The sequence below is a fragment of the Phycodurus eques genome, chromosome 9, assembly GCF_024500275.1.
Source record: "Phycodurus eques isolate BA_2022a chromosome 9, UOR_Pequ_1.1, whole genome shotgun sequence".
Classification (NCBI taxonomy): domain Eukaryota; kingdom Metazoa; phylum Chordata; class Actinopteri; order Syngnathiformes; family Syngnathidae; genus Phycodurus; species Phycodurus eques.
The window spans coordinates 29,428,034-29,446,821 of NC_084533.1; the positions used below are offsets into that span (position 1 = coordinate 29,428,034).

At 47.1% G+C, this 18,788-nt stretch overlaps 1 protein-coding gene across 12 annotated transcripts in view; it reads right to left on the reverse strand.

Moving 5' to 3' along the window:
- Nucleotides 1-18,788, reverse strand: part of mgat4b (alpha-1,3-mannosyl-glycoprotein 4-beta-N-acetylglucosaminyltransferase B) — a 31,342-nt gene that overhangs the window by 10,136 nt on the left and 2,418 nt on the right. For 10 of the 12 annotated variants that reach the window (XR_009769153.1, XR_009769152.1, XR_009769151.1 and 7 more), the window contains exons 2-6: nucleotides 10,739-10,918; nucleotides 9,518-9,661; nucleotides 4,512-4,645; nucleotides 2,472-2,598; nucleotides 728-841 (exon numbers count right to left, since the gene is read on the reverse strand). Coding sequence is in view for 9 of the 12 variants with exons in the window: in XM_061685092.1 (XP_061541076.1) it covers nucleotides 728-841; nucleotides 2,472-2,598; nucleotides 4,512-4,645; nucleotides 9,518-9,661; nucleotides 10,739-10,918 (699 nt within the window). In the remaining 3 variants the exon portion in view is untranslated. The remainder of the gene's footprint in view (nucleotides 1-727; nucleotides 842-2,471; nucleotides 2,599-4,511; nucleotides 4,646-9,517; nucleotides 9,662-10,738; nucleotides 10,919-18,788) is intronic. The other 2 variants (XM_061685095.1, XM_061685096.1) reach the window with 1 other exon arrangement.

Here is an 18,788-nt window from a genome sequence, read left to right on the forward strand (position 1 = left end):
TGACGGCCCAACGACAAGAAGCGACGTTAAAACTCGTCGGCGCGCTGCGCTCGCGTCGCCGTGACGACCAGCGAGAACCCGCCGAAGGATACAAATCGATCGTCTTCGTGACGGCACGATGATCGCGTGACCCTACGACAAACGTCGGCATCGTCTTGAAGGAGCTCAAAGATGGACGAAGGGTCACGTGACCAAAACAGAGCACACCTTCCCTCCCTCCCTCCCTTCATCCCTTGCTTCTCTCTCCTTCCTTATTTTCTTCATCAATCCATTCATTGTTTTGCCTCGTTCTCCTCCTTTCCTTCCTTTGATCTCTTTCTTCCCCTCGTCTCTTCTTTCCCGTCCTTCATTCCCTTCTCCTCTCTTTCCTTCTTGTACGACTGAATTCCTTCTTTTCTGACTTCCTTCATCCCTCATGACCCTCTTTTCTTCCTTACCTTTTTCAGACGGAATATTCTGACCTCAAAGCGAGCATGCTAGGTGTCTTTTTGTTTCAGCTGTTATTGTTTTTTCCAATTTGTAGTTTTTGTGTGTGCAGCTGCTGTGTAATTGATGAGGTGCAATGTACTTTTTACACAATAAAATCCAGGTGGATTCAATTCTGATGACAATAAGATTCAACGATTGCAAAATTTGTATATATAATTATTGAATGAATAACTACATGAATATAATGAACTGATGAATCAAATATAAAGGTCAAAACAGTGTTTTTGGTGCACCCCACCTGACTCTCTCCTTGGGGTCTCCAAAAGATTCGCGGAGGTGCGAGAAGTCCGGATAGAAGTGGACGGACGGCGAGACCACCTCCAGCAGGCCAGACCGGATCTCGGACGGGAAGCTGGCAACAAACGTAACAAACGGCGTCTCTGTGCGAACGGACGATCCGATCGTGGACGCCGGCTTTTGCGTGACATTACAAATGAGGATGATGAAGATGAAGAGGAGCAGAACGAGGAGGGAGGGACACGAGGAAGCCGAAGACCAGGAAAGGACGCACGCGCACACGCACACGCACATCTAGTGCCCTGAAAAGCGAAACGTTCTCAAATTCTTAGATTTTTGCATAGTTTCTCCACTTTGTTTAAAATAATCAAACAAATGTAAATCGACAAATATAACCCAGGTAAACTTCAAATGCTGTTTTTAAATGGTGATTTCATTAATTCCGGAAAAAAACCTGAAAAAGCAATTACCCTTCTTGTTAAATCATCAATGAATTGCAATTTTGGGTGAATTTGCACAGATCACACCCGAGCCTGATTACCTCCAGACCTGTTCAATCAAGAAATCACTGAAACAGAATCGGTCCCGACAAAATCAAGTCGGACAAAAGATCTAAAAAAGCTGCAGAGTTCCAGAACAGTCGAAAAAAAATAAAAAATAAAGTAGTTGACATCTATCTTTCTGGAAAGAGTTAAAAAAAAGCCATTTCGAAAGCTTTAGGATTCCAGTGAACCATTGGTAGAGCCATTATCCTCACATGGAGAAAACGTGGAACAGTGGTGAACCTTCCCAGGAACTCAGGACAACTCGTAAAGAACCGCAGGCCTTCCTTGTCTCAGTTAAGGTCAGAGTTCATGACCCAACAAGAAGAAAAAGGGTTCCAAGGCCAAAACCACTGGCGACCAAAAAGAAGAAAAGCAGGAATATTATATGGACTGATGAGATGAAAGTTGAGCTTTTTGGAAGGCGTGTGTCTCGTTACATCTGGCGTGAACGTAGCATGACGTTTCAGAAAAATACCAACAGTCAAACGTGCCGGTAGTGTGATGGTCTCGGGCTGCTTTGCCCATTCAGGACCTGGACAACTTGCTGTGATTGATGGAACCATGAATTCTGCTCTTAAACAGAAAATCCTGAAGAAGAATGTTCAGCCAGCAGTTTGTGACCTCAAGCCGATGCGCACTTGGGTTCTGCAGCAGGATAACCATCCAAAACAACACCAGCAAAACACACACTTCTGAAAAAAACAACCTTTTGTGTGCGTGGGGGCGCGGGGATGTTGGAGTGGCCGAGTCAAAGTCCTGACTTTGCAGTCGCATGACCTTAGAAAGTCACTTCGTGCTCAAACAATTCTGTAAGGGAAGAGTGAGCCAAAATATCTCCACAGAGATGTGAAGGACTCGTTGCCAGTTCCAGAAAACTCTTGATTTCACTTGTTGCTGCTGAGGATGGCCCAACCAGTTCTTAGGTTTCGGGGGCCATTACCTTTTCACACGGGGCCAGGTAACTTTTTTGGTCCTTCATGAATGAAATCTCCATTTAAAACAGCATTTTAAGTTCGTTTGGGTCATATTTGTCGGCTATTTACATTTGTTTGATCATCTTAAACATTCAAGTGGGGAAACTGTGCAAAAAGATAAGAATTTGAGAAGGGGGCCAATACTTTGTCACGGCGCTGTAGACACACACACGCACACGTTGAGAGACACAAAGATACACACAAACACACACACACACACACACACCGAGCTGAGATGGAAGAGCAGAATGGAAGTGATGGAGTGTGTTGCCACGGTAACAACATCCCATCATGCAGACCACTCACAGGAGCTTCAGGTTGTCGGCCACACTCAGGGCGTACTGATGGTCCGCCTGCGCACACACGCACACACGCACACACATTCTCGATCTTTAAAAAAAAAACAAGCTGATGACATCATAATTTCTGCCTCCCACTCAGCCAATCAGGAAGCGAGCAGTCCCGTGACTCGGACGGCGTCCGGGTTGTGAAGTCTCGGCGAGGTCACGCAGCTGAGTCACCGCTTGTTTTGGTGTCGTGGACGGCCCAGCGGGGTGGAGCTTAGAGCCGCCGTTAATCGATGACACTTGCGCTCACACCAAAGCTTTTGACCACCTTTTATTGACCAGGCGTGCGTGCGTGCGTTTGTGTTGTCACTCTGTCACTGTGAAGAAATGGCCGACTATCGTAAAACATCACTTTGAGAAAACCAAAGCAAGACAACTCTCTCTATTTGTACATTTTACAGAAGTGGGAAGTAACAAAGTACTTCACTTAAGTATTTCTTTTTCTGCCGACTTTTTACTTTGACTCCTCACCTTTTAAACACAAATATCTGTACCTTTCTACTCCTTTTAAAACCTTCAAAAATTAGCGACGACGACGCATTAAAAGCAGAATGCCAAAAAAACGGAAACCGGAAGGAAGCGAACCAGGCGCATTGTAGACATCGTCGATACGACACTGCCCTATCAGTCGCGTGCGTACGGTGAGGCTAAGCTAGTGGGGGCAAAGTGTTGGCGCAGTCCATGGTTGTGGAAACCAAAATAAGCATGATTCCTGCACATTGTGCATACACAACAAGGAAACTCCAAACTTGGAATAAGCTTTCAGAGCTAAAAATATTTTTGGGCTCTTGTTTCAAAAGTGCCTGCAATGAATGAACCAGACTTAGGGTTATATATACAACCCCAATTCCAATGAAGTTGGGACGTGTTGTTAAACATCAATAAAAACAGACTACAATGATCTGCAAATTACGTTCAAATTATATTGAATTGAATACACTACAAAGACAAGATATTTCATGTTCAAACTGATAAACTTTGTTTTTAGCAAATAATCATGAACTTAGAATATTATGGCTGCAACCCGTTCCCAAAAAGCTGGGACAGGGTCATGTTTACCACTGGGTTTCATCACCTTTTCTTTCAACAACATTCTATGAACGTTTGGGAACTGAGGACACTCGTCGTTGAAGCTTTCTACGTGGAATTCTTTGCCATTCTCGCTCGATCTACAGCGTCAGCTGTTCAACAGTCCGGGGTCTCCGTTGTCGTATTCAATTAAATATAGGTCAAACATGATTTGCAAATCATTGTATTCTGTTTATATTTATGTTTAACACAACGTTCCAACTTCATTGGAATCCGGGTTGTGTATATATATATATATATATATATATATATATATATATATATATATATTTTTTTTTTATAGTTTATACTTTTGTCATATGAAAGTCCACTAGCTTAATGCGAACATAAAATGTGCAATGCCATAGACAGGCTAACGGAAAGGAGCATGGGTGTTATGATAATTGAAACCCTTCAAACGACAATAAAAACCAGTAAAAAAAACAACAACAACCGTGTTCTAGCGTCGGTTCCCTGAACACAACATTTGTGATTTTCCAGTAGCAGCAACTCTAACCTTCATCACCACACACACATCATCATCATCATGTGTAAGCCCTCAAGTGTCATGTGACCACATCATGTGACAAAAATAGACAAAATCTACTTCCTTGCCCCCTTCTTTCCGTCCTTCCTTGTTTGTTCCCTTCTCTACTCCCTTGCCTCCCTCTTTTTTTCTTCTTTCCGTCCCTCTTCGTTCCCTTCTCTTATTCTTCGCGTTCGCGTGTCCACGAAACGCAGGCACTGCGCGCGTGTCTGTGTGTGTTGGTTCATTAGTCAAAGCACTGACCTTCACAAAGCACGCACGCACGCACGCACGCACACACGCACACACCCACGCTGCGACCGACCTCTGCGACGAGGACAACGATGACGCAGTCGTCTTTCTCGGCGGCGCTGAGTTGCGACATGAGAGAGCCGAGCGTGTCCGTCAAGTACGAATGGACCTCCCGCCTCACGCTGGGAACGCCCATCACTATGGAAACTGCACACGCACACACACACACACACACACACACACACACACACACACACACATACCAAGGTGACTCCATATATATATCCCATAATACAACAAGCAGCAACACACACAGGCTATGTTGGGAGACACTGAATGATTCCCCACGACTTGATAATCAGCCCGGTATGGTGATGTTTATCTTAGTTCCTCCATTCAAAATGTCCGCCTTGAGAATCATTCAACATTTGCAACGCCGAGTCACTTCCCAAGGGATTTTCAGTGGACATTTTAGGGACTAACTAGGTCTGCCGGATCAAAATCCCTTTGTCGCGATTACAGAGTCGAGCATGAGAGAATGATTTTGAACGCATCGGAATCGTTCATCATTCTCCGCTCCACAATCACTTTATCGTCATTTCTATACAGTGGACTATAACGTACAAATAGTTTTGGAAGAGTGCATGGAAAGAGACATTTTGGTACATTTTGCTAATTATTATTATTATTATTATTATTATGGGCAGCACGGTGAACGACTGGTTAGCACGTCTGCCCCACAGTTCTGAGGTTGCAGGTTCAAATCCGGCCTCGCCTGTGTGGAGTTTGCATGTTCTCCCCGTACCCGCGTGGCTTTTCTCCGGGTACTCCGCTTTCCTACTCCTGAATTGAAGACTCTAAATTGCCCGTAGGTGCGAATGTGAGCGCAAATGGTTGTTTGTTTCTATGCGCCCTGCGATCGGCCGGCGACCACTTCAGGGTGCGCCCTGCCTCTCGTCCGCAGTCAGCTGGGATAGGCTCCAAGCCACTCGCGACCCGTGTGAGGAGAAGCGCTACAGAAAATGGATGGATGGAATGGATTTTTATTATTATTATTATTATTAAGACATCACACATTTAAAAAAAAATAAAAGCCAGCCCTATGGGGGGCACAAGCCGGTGCAAAGCGTAGGCCGGTCCCAAGCCCGGATAAATGCAGAGGGTTGCGTCAGGAAGGACATCCGGCTTCAAACTTTGCCGAACAAATACGAGCGTTCATCCAAAGAATTCCATACCGGATCGGTCGCGGCCCGGGTTAACGACGTCCGCCACCGCCGCCGTTAACCTGCAGGGCGCGGGTGGAAATTCAGCTACTGTGTGTCGAAGACGAAGGAGGAGAGGTGAAAAGCGGGTTCTTCGGCAGAAAGAGAAGAGGAAAGCACAGAGCCTAGAATTGAATGTGGGGACTATGACAGGAAAATCTCGGGAGTTGGTTGACATGATGATTAGGAGAAAGGTTGATATATTGTGTGTCCAGGAGAGCAGGTGGGAAGGCAGTACGGCTGGAAGTTTAGGGGCAGGGTTGAAATGATTTGACCATGGCGTAGATGGGAAGAGAAATGGAGTCGGGGTTATTTTAAAAGAAGAATTGGCTAAGAATGTCTTTGTCGGTGAAAAGAGTATCAGATCGAGTGATGAGGCTGAAACTTGAAATTGAGAGTGTTATGTATAATGTGATGAGTGGCTATGCCCCACAGGTAGGATGGGACCTAGAGGTGAAAGAGGAATTCTGGAAGGAGCTGGACCAAGTAGTTCTGAGGATCCCAGACAGAGAGAGAGTCGTGATTGGTGGAGATTGTAATGGACATGTTGGTGAAGGAAACGGGGGTGATGAAGAAGTCGTGGGTAAGTACGGCATCCAGGAAAGGAGCTTGGAGGGAGCAGATGGTGGTAGACTTTGCAAAAAGGATGCAAATGGCTGTAGTGAACACTTTCTTCCAGAAGAGGCGGGAACATAGGCTGACCAACAAGAGCGGAGGTAGAAGCACGCAGGTGGATTACATCTTGTGCAGATGATGTCATCTGAAGGTGGTTACCGACTGTAAGGTAGTGCTAGGGGAGAGTGTGGCTAGACGGCATAGGATGGTGGTGTGGAAGATGACTCTGGTGGTGGGGAGGAAGATTAGGAAGACAAAGGCAGAGACGAGAACCGTGCGGTGGAAGCTGAGACGGGACGAGTGTTGTGCGGCTTTTCGGGAAGAGGTGAGACGGGCTCTCGGTGGACGGGAGGAGCTTCCGGAAGACTGGACCGCTGCAGCCGAGGTGATCAGAGAGACATGCAGGAGAGTACTTGGTGTATCTCCTGGCAGGAAAGGAGAGGAGGAGACCTGGTGGTGGAACCTCAAAGTACAGAAAATCATACAAGGATAAAGGTTAGCTAAGAAGAAGTGGGACACTGAGAGGACCGAGGAGAGGAGAAGACAGACAGAGGGATAGAGATGGAAATGTGTTGACTGGTGCCAGCAGTGTGCTAAGCTAGATGGAAAGAATACTTTGAGGAGTTGATGAATGAGGAAAATGAGAGAGAAGGGAGAGTAGAAGAGGCAAGTGTGGTGGACCAGGAAGTGGCAATGATTAGTAAGGGGGAAGTTAGAAAGGCATGAAAGAGGATGCAAAATGGAAAGGCGGTTGGTCCTGATGACATTCCTGTGGAGTTTTGGAAGCATGTAGGAGAGGTGGCTGTGGAGTTTCTGACCAGCTGGTTCAATAGAATTCTAGTGTGTGAGAAGATGCCTGAGGAATGGAGGAAAAGTGTGCTGGTGCCCATTTCTAAGAACAAGGATGCTGTGCAGAGCTGTGGGAACTATAGAGGAATAAAGTGGATGAGCCACACAATGAAGTTATGGGAAAGAGTCGTGGAGGCTAGACTCAGGACAGAAGTGAGTATTTGCGAGCAACAGTAACCCTAACCCTTTCATGCCTAGAAAGAGGACCACAGATGCTTTATTTGCCTTGAGGATGTTGATGGAAAAGTCCAGAGAAGGTCAGAAGGAGCAACATTGTGTCTTTGTGGATCTTGAGAAAGCCTATGACAGAGTACCCAGAGAGGAACTGTGATACTGCATGCGGAAGTCTGGAGTGGCAGAGAAGTATGTGAGAAGAATACAGGACATGTACGTGGGCAGCAGAACAGCAGCGAGGTGTGCTGTAGGTGTGAGAGACGAATTTAAGGTGGAGGTGGGACTGCATCAGGGTCTGAGCCCCTTCCTGTTTGCAGTGGCGATGGATAGGCTGACAGATGAGGTTAGACCGGAATGCCCGTGGACCGTGATGTTTGCAGATGACATTGTGATCTGCAGTGAAAGCAGGGAGCAGCTGGCGGAACAGTTAGAAAGATGGAGGCGTGCACTGGAAAGGAGAGGAATGAAGATTAGCCGAAGTAAGACAGAATATATGTGCATGAATGAGAGGGGTGGTGGGGGAAGAGTAAGGCTACAGGGGGAAGAGATAGCAAGGGTGGAGGACTTGAAATACTTGGGGTCAACCCTCCAGAGCAATGGTGAGTGTGGTCAGGAAGTGAAGAAACGGGTCCAAGCAGGTTGGAACGGGTGGAGGAAGGTGTCGGGTGTGTTATGTGACAGAAGAGTCTCTGCTCGGATGAAGGGCAAAGTTTAGAAGACAGTGGTGGGGCCGGCCATGATGGACGGATGAGAGACAGTGGCACTGAAGAGACGACAGGAAGCAGAGCAAATGAAGATGTTGAGGTCCTCTCGAGGAGTGATTATTAACGAGCTTATCAGAGGGACGGCCAAGGTTCGATGTTTTGGAGACAAAGTTAGAGAGCAGACTTGGATGGTTGGGACACGTCCAACGGTGAAAGAGGGAGTATATTGGTAGAAGGACGATGAGGACGGAGCGGCCAGGCAAGAGAGCGAGAGGAAGAGCAAAGAGAAGGTTGATGGATGTCGTGAGGGCAGTTGGCGTCGGAGAGGAGGATGCAGGAGATAGGCCCACGTGGAAAAGGAGGACGCGCTGTGGCGACCCCGTACGGGACGAGCCCACGGGAAAAGAAGAAGACACTATTTGTTTTAAAAAAAGAACAATGTAATGTTAAAAGATATAACACAGTTTAAAAAAATAAGACTAGATTTTGAATGTTATCCTACTAATCCTGCTAACTTTTTGCTTTGTTACCGATACCACCAGCAGTTTTGTTTTCTTCTGTGCAGGAGGGACTGGGCAGCCACGTCAGCTCTTCCTTTTATTTATTGCAAGACTCATTACTATAAGACACAGGTGTCAAACCTGCAGCCTGCGGGCCAGACCTGGCCTGCCACATCATTTTATGTGGCCCGTCAAATCAAATCATGTCGGTCAACTTCCATGATTCTTGCTCAAATTTGGATCAAAATTTCACATTTCCATCCATCCATCCATTTTCTTCCACTTATCTGAGGTCGGGTCGCGGGGGCAGTAGCTTTAGCAGGGACGCCCAGACTTCCCCCTCGTGCCCGGAACACCTCACCGGAGAGGCGTCCGAATCAGATGCCCCGGCCGCCTCATCTGGCTCCTCTCGATGCGGAGGAGCGGCGGCTCTACTCTGAGCGAGCCTCAAGTATGAGCGAGCCTCTCGCCCTATCTCTCAGGGAGAGCCCGGACACCCTGCGGAGGAAACTCATTTTCCGGGATCTCGTTCTTCGGGTCACGACCCGCAGCTCGTATGAAATGAATAATAACGTTGAGATATTGCAAGCATTTTTTTTGTCACCAAAGCCCTATTTATCATAACCTTCAGTAGTACTCAATTTGTTGTGTGTAAGCAATATTATGAGGAGGCAATTAAACATTGACTTGCTTGCGCAGTCCTAACGACCTCTGAGGGAGAGCGCAATGTGGCCCACGACAAAAAAAAGAGTTTGACATGCCTGGTGGAGGCACATTTAGAGATAGATTCGTCTTATTGTTGTTATCATCGTTGATTATTGGAACAAAAGCCGGCGACAAAAAAAGAGTGAAATGAAATGCGGAGACACTGATGTTTTTCTCTACACGGCGGCCCCGAGTGCAAAACGTTTGTCCGTGTCCGCCTGAACGCGACACGACGAGGACATCCTCTGGAGCGCGCGCACGCTGTCCGACCTCCGGTGCGTCCTTGTCCCACGTGGACGGCGGGCTGCAGGCTGTCTTCTCTGTTGATGAGGTGAGGGAGATGATGGAGGACGGAAGGAAGCCGAAGGAAGTTCTTGCTGGCGCTCACGTTCCACAACTTCATCCTGGTCTCCTCTGGAAACAGGCACGCACAGAACACGTCACTTCTTTTACTTCTATTGGATTCACATCACAGGAAGCGGAGCGGACTCGCGGTTAGTGCGTCCGCTCACAATTCTGGGTCGGGTCCCTTCGTTCATTAGTGTGTTCGTCAGTTCATTCCATTGTTCAATAGTTCATTTGTTCATTCGTTAGTTAGTGCATTCAATCGTCGGTTCGGTCATTCGTTTGTTCAATAGTTCGGTCCTTTTTTTCCATTCGGTCGGTCGTTCATTCATTTTTTGGTTTGTTAGTTCATTCGTTCGCTTGTTGATTCATTCGTTTGTTTGTTGGTTTGTTCATTAACTTCCAAGATCGGGTGTTTTCAGGGTAGTATGGCCGTATCCCGCTTTGTTCATTAGTTAGTTTGCTTCGTTAGCTTGTTTGTGCATTGGTTGAGTCGTTCGTTAATTTCTTTATTCGTACATTAGTTTGTTCGTTATTTGGTTCAAAGGTTTGTTCGTTCGTTACTTCGTTAGTTAATTACTTAGTTCGTTCATTCATTAGTTCCTTTGTTAGTTGATTCGTGAGTTAGTTTGTTCGTCGGTTTATTCGTTTTCTAGTTCGCCCACTTGTTTGTTTTTTCATTACTTCACTGGCTTGTTCAGTACTTGGTTAGTTCGTTCGCTCATTAGTTTGTTTGTTTGTTCGTGAGTTAGTTCATTCGTTATTTTGTTCGTTTTTTTTGTTCGCTCGTTGGGTTTGTTCATTAGTTAGTTTGTTCGTTCCTTAGTTCGTTAGTGAGCATGTTATCGTCATTCTTGAGTGGGTTTTTCCTCCTACGTTAGCTTGATGTAAAATTCTCCGCAGGCGTGAACGTGAGTGCGACTGCTCGTTTGTCCAAATGTCCCCCGACATCAACTGACCCGTTCGTCGCGCGTCTCTACGTGCCCTCCGATTGGCTGGCGACCACGCCCCTCGCCCAAAGTCAGCTGGGATAGGCCCTGGCTGACGCTTGACCCCAATGAGGATTACCGCGATAGAAAAACGATTAACGGTCACGTACGGCTCCCGATCTGTTGTTCGGATTGTGTGATTTGCAAATTTCCAGACCGGAGAGGCTGCTCCAGGTTCTGTTGATGTCCCGCAGAGCTTGTTTCTCGGCGATGGCCCGCTTGATCTCGTCCAGGACCAGGTTGAGTTCTTTGGAGCGACGCAGGTTCTCCTGCTCGGCCGAGCGCAGGCGCTCCCTCAACGCCAGGAACTCCCGCTGGTAGAAGTCCACCACATCTCCTGAACAAACCACATCAGCAAAGCTTGTAACACCTCCCATGTCCAAAACCGGTCCCGGGTCTGGGCTCTGGTTAAAAACGTACCAAAGCATGGACCTGAAAGACAATAACATGGACAACAACATAATCCACACCATGGACGGGAATATAGCACATACCATGGGTCAGAACATAGACCTGACTATGGACTAGAATATAGACAAGATCCTAACATATCTAAGACCATAGACCAGAGCTTAGACCAGACTATGGATGAGAGCATAGATCAGACCAAAGTCCAGACCTTTGCTATGCCAGCTCATAGCACAAATACCACACCGTAGAGCACATGTACCGATAGCACCGCATCCCGTTTTTTACGATCATTGGGCTTTATCTTGTCAACGCAAATGCAACCGAATCCACTCATTACCGTGGCGAGGGCAACAAGAGTGCATCGCGGCAACTTTGTATTATACGGACAAAATGTGGAAAAAGGTGTGTTGGCGGTCACCGCTGCTCAGGACAGGAGAGGACGTTGGTTTAAGGCTCGCTTGAGGTACGTTCACGTACTTTGAATACGATACGGCTCGCAAGCAGGTAACAAAACTTTGGGTAGCCTAGCAAGCTGGTGCTAGCACTAACGGTTTTACGAATCATCTGTCGAATCATGCTCTAAAGTTTGGGTGAAGTAATTTAATTTAACTACAATCAAGTAATTTAATTACAGTAAGTTAGCACCCGGCGGCACGGTGGACGAGGGTTAGGGTTAGAGCCTCTGCCTCACAGTTCTGAGGTCCGGGGTTCAATCCCCGGCCCCGCCTGTGTGGAGTTTGCATGTTTGCGTGGGTTTTCTCCGGGCACTCCGGTTTGCTCCCACATCCCCAAAAACATGCATGCTAGGTTCATTGACAACTCTAAATTGCCCGAAGGTGTGACTGTGAGTGCGGGTGGTTGTTTGTTTGTATGTATGTGCCCTGCGATTGGCTGGCAACCGGCTCAGGGTCTACCCCGCCTCCTGCCCGATGATAGCCGGGATGGGCTCCGGCGCGGCCGCGGCCCGCGTGCGGATAAGCGGCGAAGAAAATGGATGGATGGAAGTTAGCGGCCATTATTTCTGTCACGTTGTAATGTTGGTTTGACCTGACCGATTAGAATCCACGATCTGACGAGAGCGGCGATGTCCAACCTCTATGGAGCCAAGGAACATACTTTGACAATTGAAAAATCTCACGGCACGCCGACAAACACAAATGTCACAAAAAGTGGATACAGTAATGACTGTATTGACTTCCTGCCATCTAATAGAAGACCATTCATTGGTTCTGTCCGTCACTATGCCTCACTGGCATAAATAGAGGAACAAAGATACATTCTTTATTGCAAATATCATTTTTTGAGCCATTAAGTACACAAGTATATACAGTAAATGAACAGGTCATTTCAATAGACACATTCCTCCATCTTGTGATCGGTGATCGGTTATCGTTTTTTTCAACTAGCTGATCGGTGATCGGCCCCAAAAATCCTGATCGTGTAAAGCCTAATATAGACCAAACTATGGACCTGAATATAGAAACATAGACCCCAACATAGCCAAAACCACAGACTGGAATGTAGACCAGACTATGTAGTCCAGATCATGTGGACAAGAACATGGACCAGACCATGGACCAAAACATAGACCTGACTATGGATGAAAACTCAGACCAGACTACGGATCAGTATATAGACGAGGACATAGACACATACACCAGAACATAGCAAAGACCGTAGACCAGAATACAGCCCAAACCACGAGCCCGAACACCAGAAGGTTTACAGTTACAGTCGGTATTAAATAAACGTGTTCTCTACTGACGTCTGTTTTTATATGGTGATTCAATGAAATAAAGGTATATGATACGACAGTCCATATCGATGACACAGTATGTAAATCCAATCGATTATGTCATGATGTGTCCGTATGGAAATGAGCAGTCTGAACGTGAGCGTGCTTGAAGCAGCTTTCGTGTCATGAGACGGAGAGAAAGAAGCTCAAAAAGTTTTTCACTTGGATTCCATACGGGTCAAGACGTCATCTCGTACGATATCATCATAAATATATGATATCCAGTATATATGACATTTATTTCTACAAGAAGTGCCCCAAAATGAACAGGAATGATCCCAATGAAAAGCCCCCCAAAATGAACAGGGTGCAACCCCAAAAATGTGACCCCGAACGCATCATGACATCATTGACAGGGAGTGACATCATCATAGACTAGACTACGGACCAGAACAGAGACCAAATCATCCATAATACCATACAACAGGCACTAGACTATGAATACATACTGTACTGAAAATACTACATAGCTCAGTACATGGACCGGAACTTAAAGACACACGCACACACTCACATGGGCACACATACAGTATACACACACAGACGAAGACGAATATACACAAAAACACACGTACGCACACAAACACGTGCACGCGCGCAAACACGCACGATGACCTCATCTCAGTCTCGCACGCACACACATACTTGGTTGTTATTGACTTAAGGCACGCACACACATTGAGGGGATCGTGTCCAATGAGATGATTGACACGTCAACGTGTGGACGGCGGCCACGTTGGGAAGCAAGCAATGTGAATTGTATTTGCATTCATTTGAAGGTTTACAATGTATGACACACATATTATACGTATGAAAGTACGCAAGAAGTATCGTGCGGCTGGGCGTGACGACGCATCCTTTTCCCCTACGCACCGACACATCCATTTCCTGTTCACGTCGCGGCACTTCCTGTCTACAAGATAACGCTTCCCTGCGTACCTCTGCTCACGCGCTCAGAGGTACGCAGGGAAGCGCGTGAGGGCGTCACGCGACGACGTCGCCGTGCGGCCAGCGGGGGGCGACAGGCAGTCCCTCGGGATGGCGTCTGCGTGACCTCGCCCGAGATGGCGACATAGCGGGACGCTCGGGGTCAGAGTTCAAGCCTTCTGCGCTCGACCCCCAAAACGAACTTGGGCCTTTGTTTGGCCGGCCGGTCGACGAGGAGGTGCCGGTTCTCGGGTTCCGAGTTCCGATCTGCGTGTGGGGTTTGCACGTTGTCCGTGTTTGCGCGTTCCCAAAAACTGTAAGCATGTTAGCATATTAGCTCGATTGAAGACCAAGAAAGGTATGAACGCTTGTCTGTGCGCACGTGCCCCGACATTAAGCCTGCGTCTGCGGGGCCAATGAGGAAGGCGGGCGAGCGGCACGCTGGCGTTGTTGTGCGGAGGGCGCGCCGCGTCCTCGTTGTTTGAGACGCAGAACAGAGCGTCGCTGTTTGGACTGTTTGTCATCTTTTCAAGTCCACTCAGACGCCCGACGGTAACACTTGGACAACACCTTCTCTCGCTCGTGCAGGACTCAAGTGGATGGAAGTGGATTCAAAAACACCGAACACGGACTCAGACCTTCACCGTCGGAAATCTTTGCAATGTTTGCCATTGTCACTCACCTACAAACATGAGATTAGATTACATTACATTCAAGGACGTGACATTATATTAGCATTAGATCCCATCAAATGTCATCTAAACATTAGGTTTGATTTGATTGAAGTGATTCGATTCGATTCGATAAAGCGGCGCGGTGGGTGACTGACTGGCACATCTGCCTCACAGTTCTGAGGACCTGGGTTCAAAATCCCGGCCCCGCCTGTGTGGAGTTTGTCCTGTTAGCATGCTAGCTGTCCTGGTTGAACACATTCCCAGGAGTAAATCAAGCTGACCTCCAAATGGAAATGGCCGATATAGCCGACAAAGATTTATGGGTGTCCAAATTCAAAAGTCTGACGCTTGTTTTTGTTGTATACTGAAGACATTCGGGTTTCAGATCAAAAGATGAATATGAGACAAAAGGTCGGCATTCCATCTTTTATTTCATGGCATTTACGTCGAGATGTGTTCAACAACTCGGGACGGAGCACCTTTTGTTCGATGCCACCCACTTTTCAAGTGAGCAAAAGTATCGGAACAGACATTATTAACTTCAAGTGAATACCATTGAATATTTGGTGGCATAACCCTTACTTGCGGTAACGGCCTCGAGCCTGCGACCCATGGACTTCGCCAGACTGTTGCATTCTTCATTTGAAATGCTTTGCCAGGACTTTACTGCAGCCTCTTTCGCTTTCTCCGTTCAGTCTCGTCTTCAGGAGGTGAAATGCATGCTCTATTGGGTTCGGGTCCGGTGATTGACTCGGCCAGTCTAAGAACATCCACCGTTTCCCTCTGATGAAGTCTTTTGTTGTGTCGGCGATGTGTTTTGGGTCATTGTCTTGTTGCGCGATGAAGCTGAGAAACCCCCAGAAACAAACAAGAACCGAAAGAGGCTGCAGTAAAGGCCTGGGAAAGTCTTTCAAATGGAGAACGCAACAGTCTGGTCAAGTCGATGGGTCGCAGGCTCGATGCAGTTACTGCAAGTCAGGGTTGTGCCACCAAATATTCAACGGTATTCACTTGAAGTTGATTGAATCATGTCTGTTCCGATACTTTGACTCACTTCAAAAGCGGGTGGCTTCAAACAAAAGGTGCTCTGTCCTGAGTGGTTTTACACAATACCATGAAATAAAAGCTGGAATTCTGAACTTTCGCCGCATATTATCTTTTGATCTGAAAATCAAATGTCTTCGGTATACACCAAAAGCGAAGGCATTGACCTCGCCGTTCCAATACTTTTGGACGGGACTGGTGTTAAGTCATCAGTCCAAATAAAAAAAGTCCTTTTGGAACAGTAACAGTAGTCGGAGGCTGTTAATGACGTCATTGCTGTCGCATAATTTCGTGTGAAAGAAGATGCCAGATGAATAAAATTGAGGGACTGCTCGGAAAGATTTTGCAGTCATTCGACTGCATTTGTGTGCGCATGTGCGTGATTCGACACGGTCATCGATCAGCGCGTGTCGCATTGTCAAGATGAAGCACAAGTGTGCGTCGCCATCTGCCACGCACGCACAGATGGTTTGTCAGCGGGAGGAAGACGAGCTGACTCTTCATCTTGTGTTGCTCTCTTCAAGCCAACCAAATGTTACAACTCTTTGATCACACATACACACACACACATGCGCATGCGCACACAGACACACACACACGTGTATACATGTACACACCCAACGTGGACAATCACAACAAAGTGAGTCATTTAATAAGAATTTAAGAGTCGTGATGCATTCAGGTGCCTTTTTCCCCCCTAATGCTGTTTAAAAAGTTAATTGGTTGCTCAAACAAACAAGGAGAAAAACCTTGACGATGAAAGCTGAGCTCTCATCAAATATTCATCACGTCTACGTCTTACGCACACACACGCACACACGAGGCAGGGAGTGTTGGTTTAAGTGCGTGCGCGTGTGTTTGTCATCATGTAGCATTTATGAGACCGAACACAAGAACGGGTAGCAGGAAGCAACAAGTCGTCACAGAAACCGACGAGCCTCCAGAGGACAATTACAACTTTCCAGTGAATACTACACTCACAACAAGACACGCACACACACAACGTGAACAATCACAGCAAACTTGAGTTATTCAATCTACATAAATATATCAACAGGGTCTTAACTCTCTCCGTGACGCGCGCACACACACACACACACACACAAACATATGCGTGCACGCACGCACACTCTGCGGTTGTGTACATGAACAACGTTGTGTTTGTTTTTAGTGTGCTTCTGATCTAAAGTGTCAGATCTCCTTCTGCCCCTGAGTTCCAAAACTCAACACTGATTATATTCAGACCATGTGACGACCCTTTCACACAACCTTTCAGAGGACTTTGACTTGCACACGCCTCACGTTAGAGCTCAGTCAACTCCCAAAAGTCACATATGAAGCAAACGCAGTTCTTCGCAGAGGATAAATAATATATGCGTATTGTTCCGTTGTCTGTCTCCGTGTGTTTTTCCCCACCATTTGCGTTCAAATATCCGTTGCCTCGAAAAGGGCGACTGTCAATGCGAACATGAGCACGTCAAAGGCGTTTTGTATTGTTTGTTAGCATTAAAAGCTTTAGCATTAGCGTTCGTTTGACTCGCAAATGACAATCTGTTCTCAATTGCTTTACCTGGGCTAATAAAGGTTAAATAAATAAATATAAATCAATTCGGCTAACTGGACTATACTAAGTATGAGGTTTTTTGAAACATACACTGAAAAAAAAATCAACTTCATTCGAACATGTACATCGGTTGCACATGATTAAAGTGGCCGGGGAGAGGGAAGTCTGGGCGTCCCTGCTAAAGCTACCGCCCCCGCGACCCGACCTCGGATGAGCGGTAGAAAACGGATGGATGGAGGCATGGGACAAATGCGCATTATACACGAGAAATGACGGTCATTTTCTTAGTTTGATGTTTGTTTCGTTTGACAGTAAACGGATAGCGATACAAACAAAACGTCAAGCGAGTGTAGCACTGTCCTGTTTGTTGGGTCAATCAACACAGCTGATTCCTGAGATTCCTTGGACTAAAAGGGTGTTAGGTCAGGTTTTTGGCGCCCGCCGTCGGACTGGACCGCAATGCAATAAAACAATAAACGGCGCTGTCCGAAAGACAGTCGAAGATTGTTTAGCTGTTCGTGTTTGTTTGCGGCCAAGCGGGGAAAAAAAGAACACGCCAGAGAGCAAAGCGAGCAAGCGGGCCAGTCCCGACCTGCCGCGCGCACACAGCAGGCCCACTTCAAACGCAAACACACGCGCATATTGAGTGACATTTGCAACGAAAGAGCGCCATTTACGATCATTGACTTATTCGCAATTTAGCACTTTTGATGTAGTCCCTACAAAAAAGTCCACTACAAATTTAAGGAATCCGTCAGCAAGGAGGAAAGGATTCCCAATTGGATTGTGGAAATGTTAACGTTTTAAGCTGAGTGTATTTGACAAAATGAATCCAAACTTTCCACTTTGTGTCCATGCGCGTTGTGACGTGTTGCTCTACTCCGATTTAAGATATTTTTGCAACACAACTCATGAATTTGTTGCTTGCTCAAAAAAAAAAAAAACATTTATCTGTCTTGACATCATTAACAATGGGATAAATAGTATTTGCTTTTCTAGCGGCCATTGCGGTTGCCATCTTGAATAGCGTTCTCGGGTCACGCGACGACGCTCGGGTGCGGAAGCGTCACGCGCTCCTCAAACACTTCCGCAAAAGGCGCCTCGGCGTTCACGTTCGCGCTCGCGTCGCTTCTATGTGACGTCGCGTGCGAACGCCCTCCGATCGGCACGTCTGTCTCCTCCCGCGTGGCACGCGTCGCACAGCTAAACAAGCGCCCCCTCGGAAAAGGGCCTCGGAGGCCAAGTCCGAGCAGGAAACATCTGTGTGCAACACACACACGCACGCACACACACACACACAGAGACACACGAATACTCTCGCAAATACACAAAAACAGACACGCACACACACACTCGCAGACAAATACATTCACACGAACACACACAAACACACGCATGTTCTGAAACACAAATAAAAATACACACACAGGACACAATACACAATACAAACAAACGCACACACGCACGTAGCTACGGTGTGACACACCTCCCGACTAACAGGTCTGGTATGAATAAGCAAGCGCTCCCAGGAGAGGAAGCACCCAACCAAAGCCCCGGCTGGCCTGTGCAGCACCGCAAATCAAGCGCTCCCTTCTTGAGTGAGCGCTTGTTGCACTTCTCATCAGCTTGTCGCCGCTGTGGAGCAAAACGAGCGCACCGTCCGCCCCTTTAGAAAGTGCTGCTGGTACGAAACCCAGCCTCCTCGCCCGGCTTTTTCCTTCCTCCACTGCCCCAAAACCAAGCACTCCTCTTGAGCGGAGACAAAGCGCGCAGACGCCGCGCCGGCCGGCGC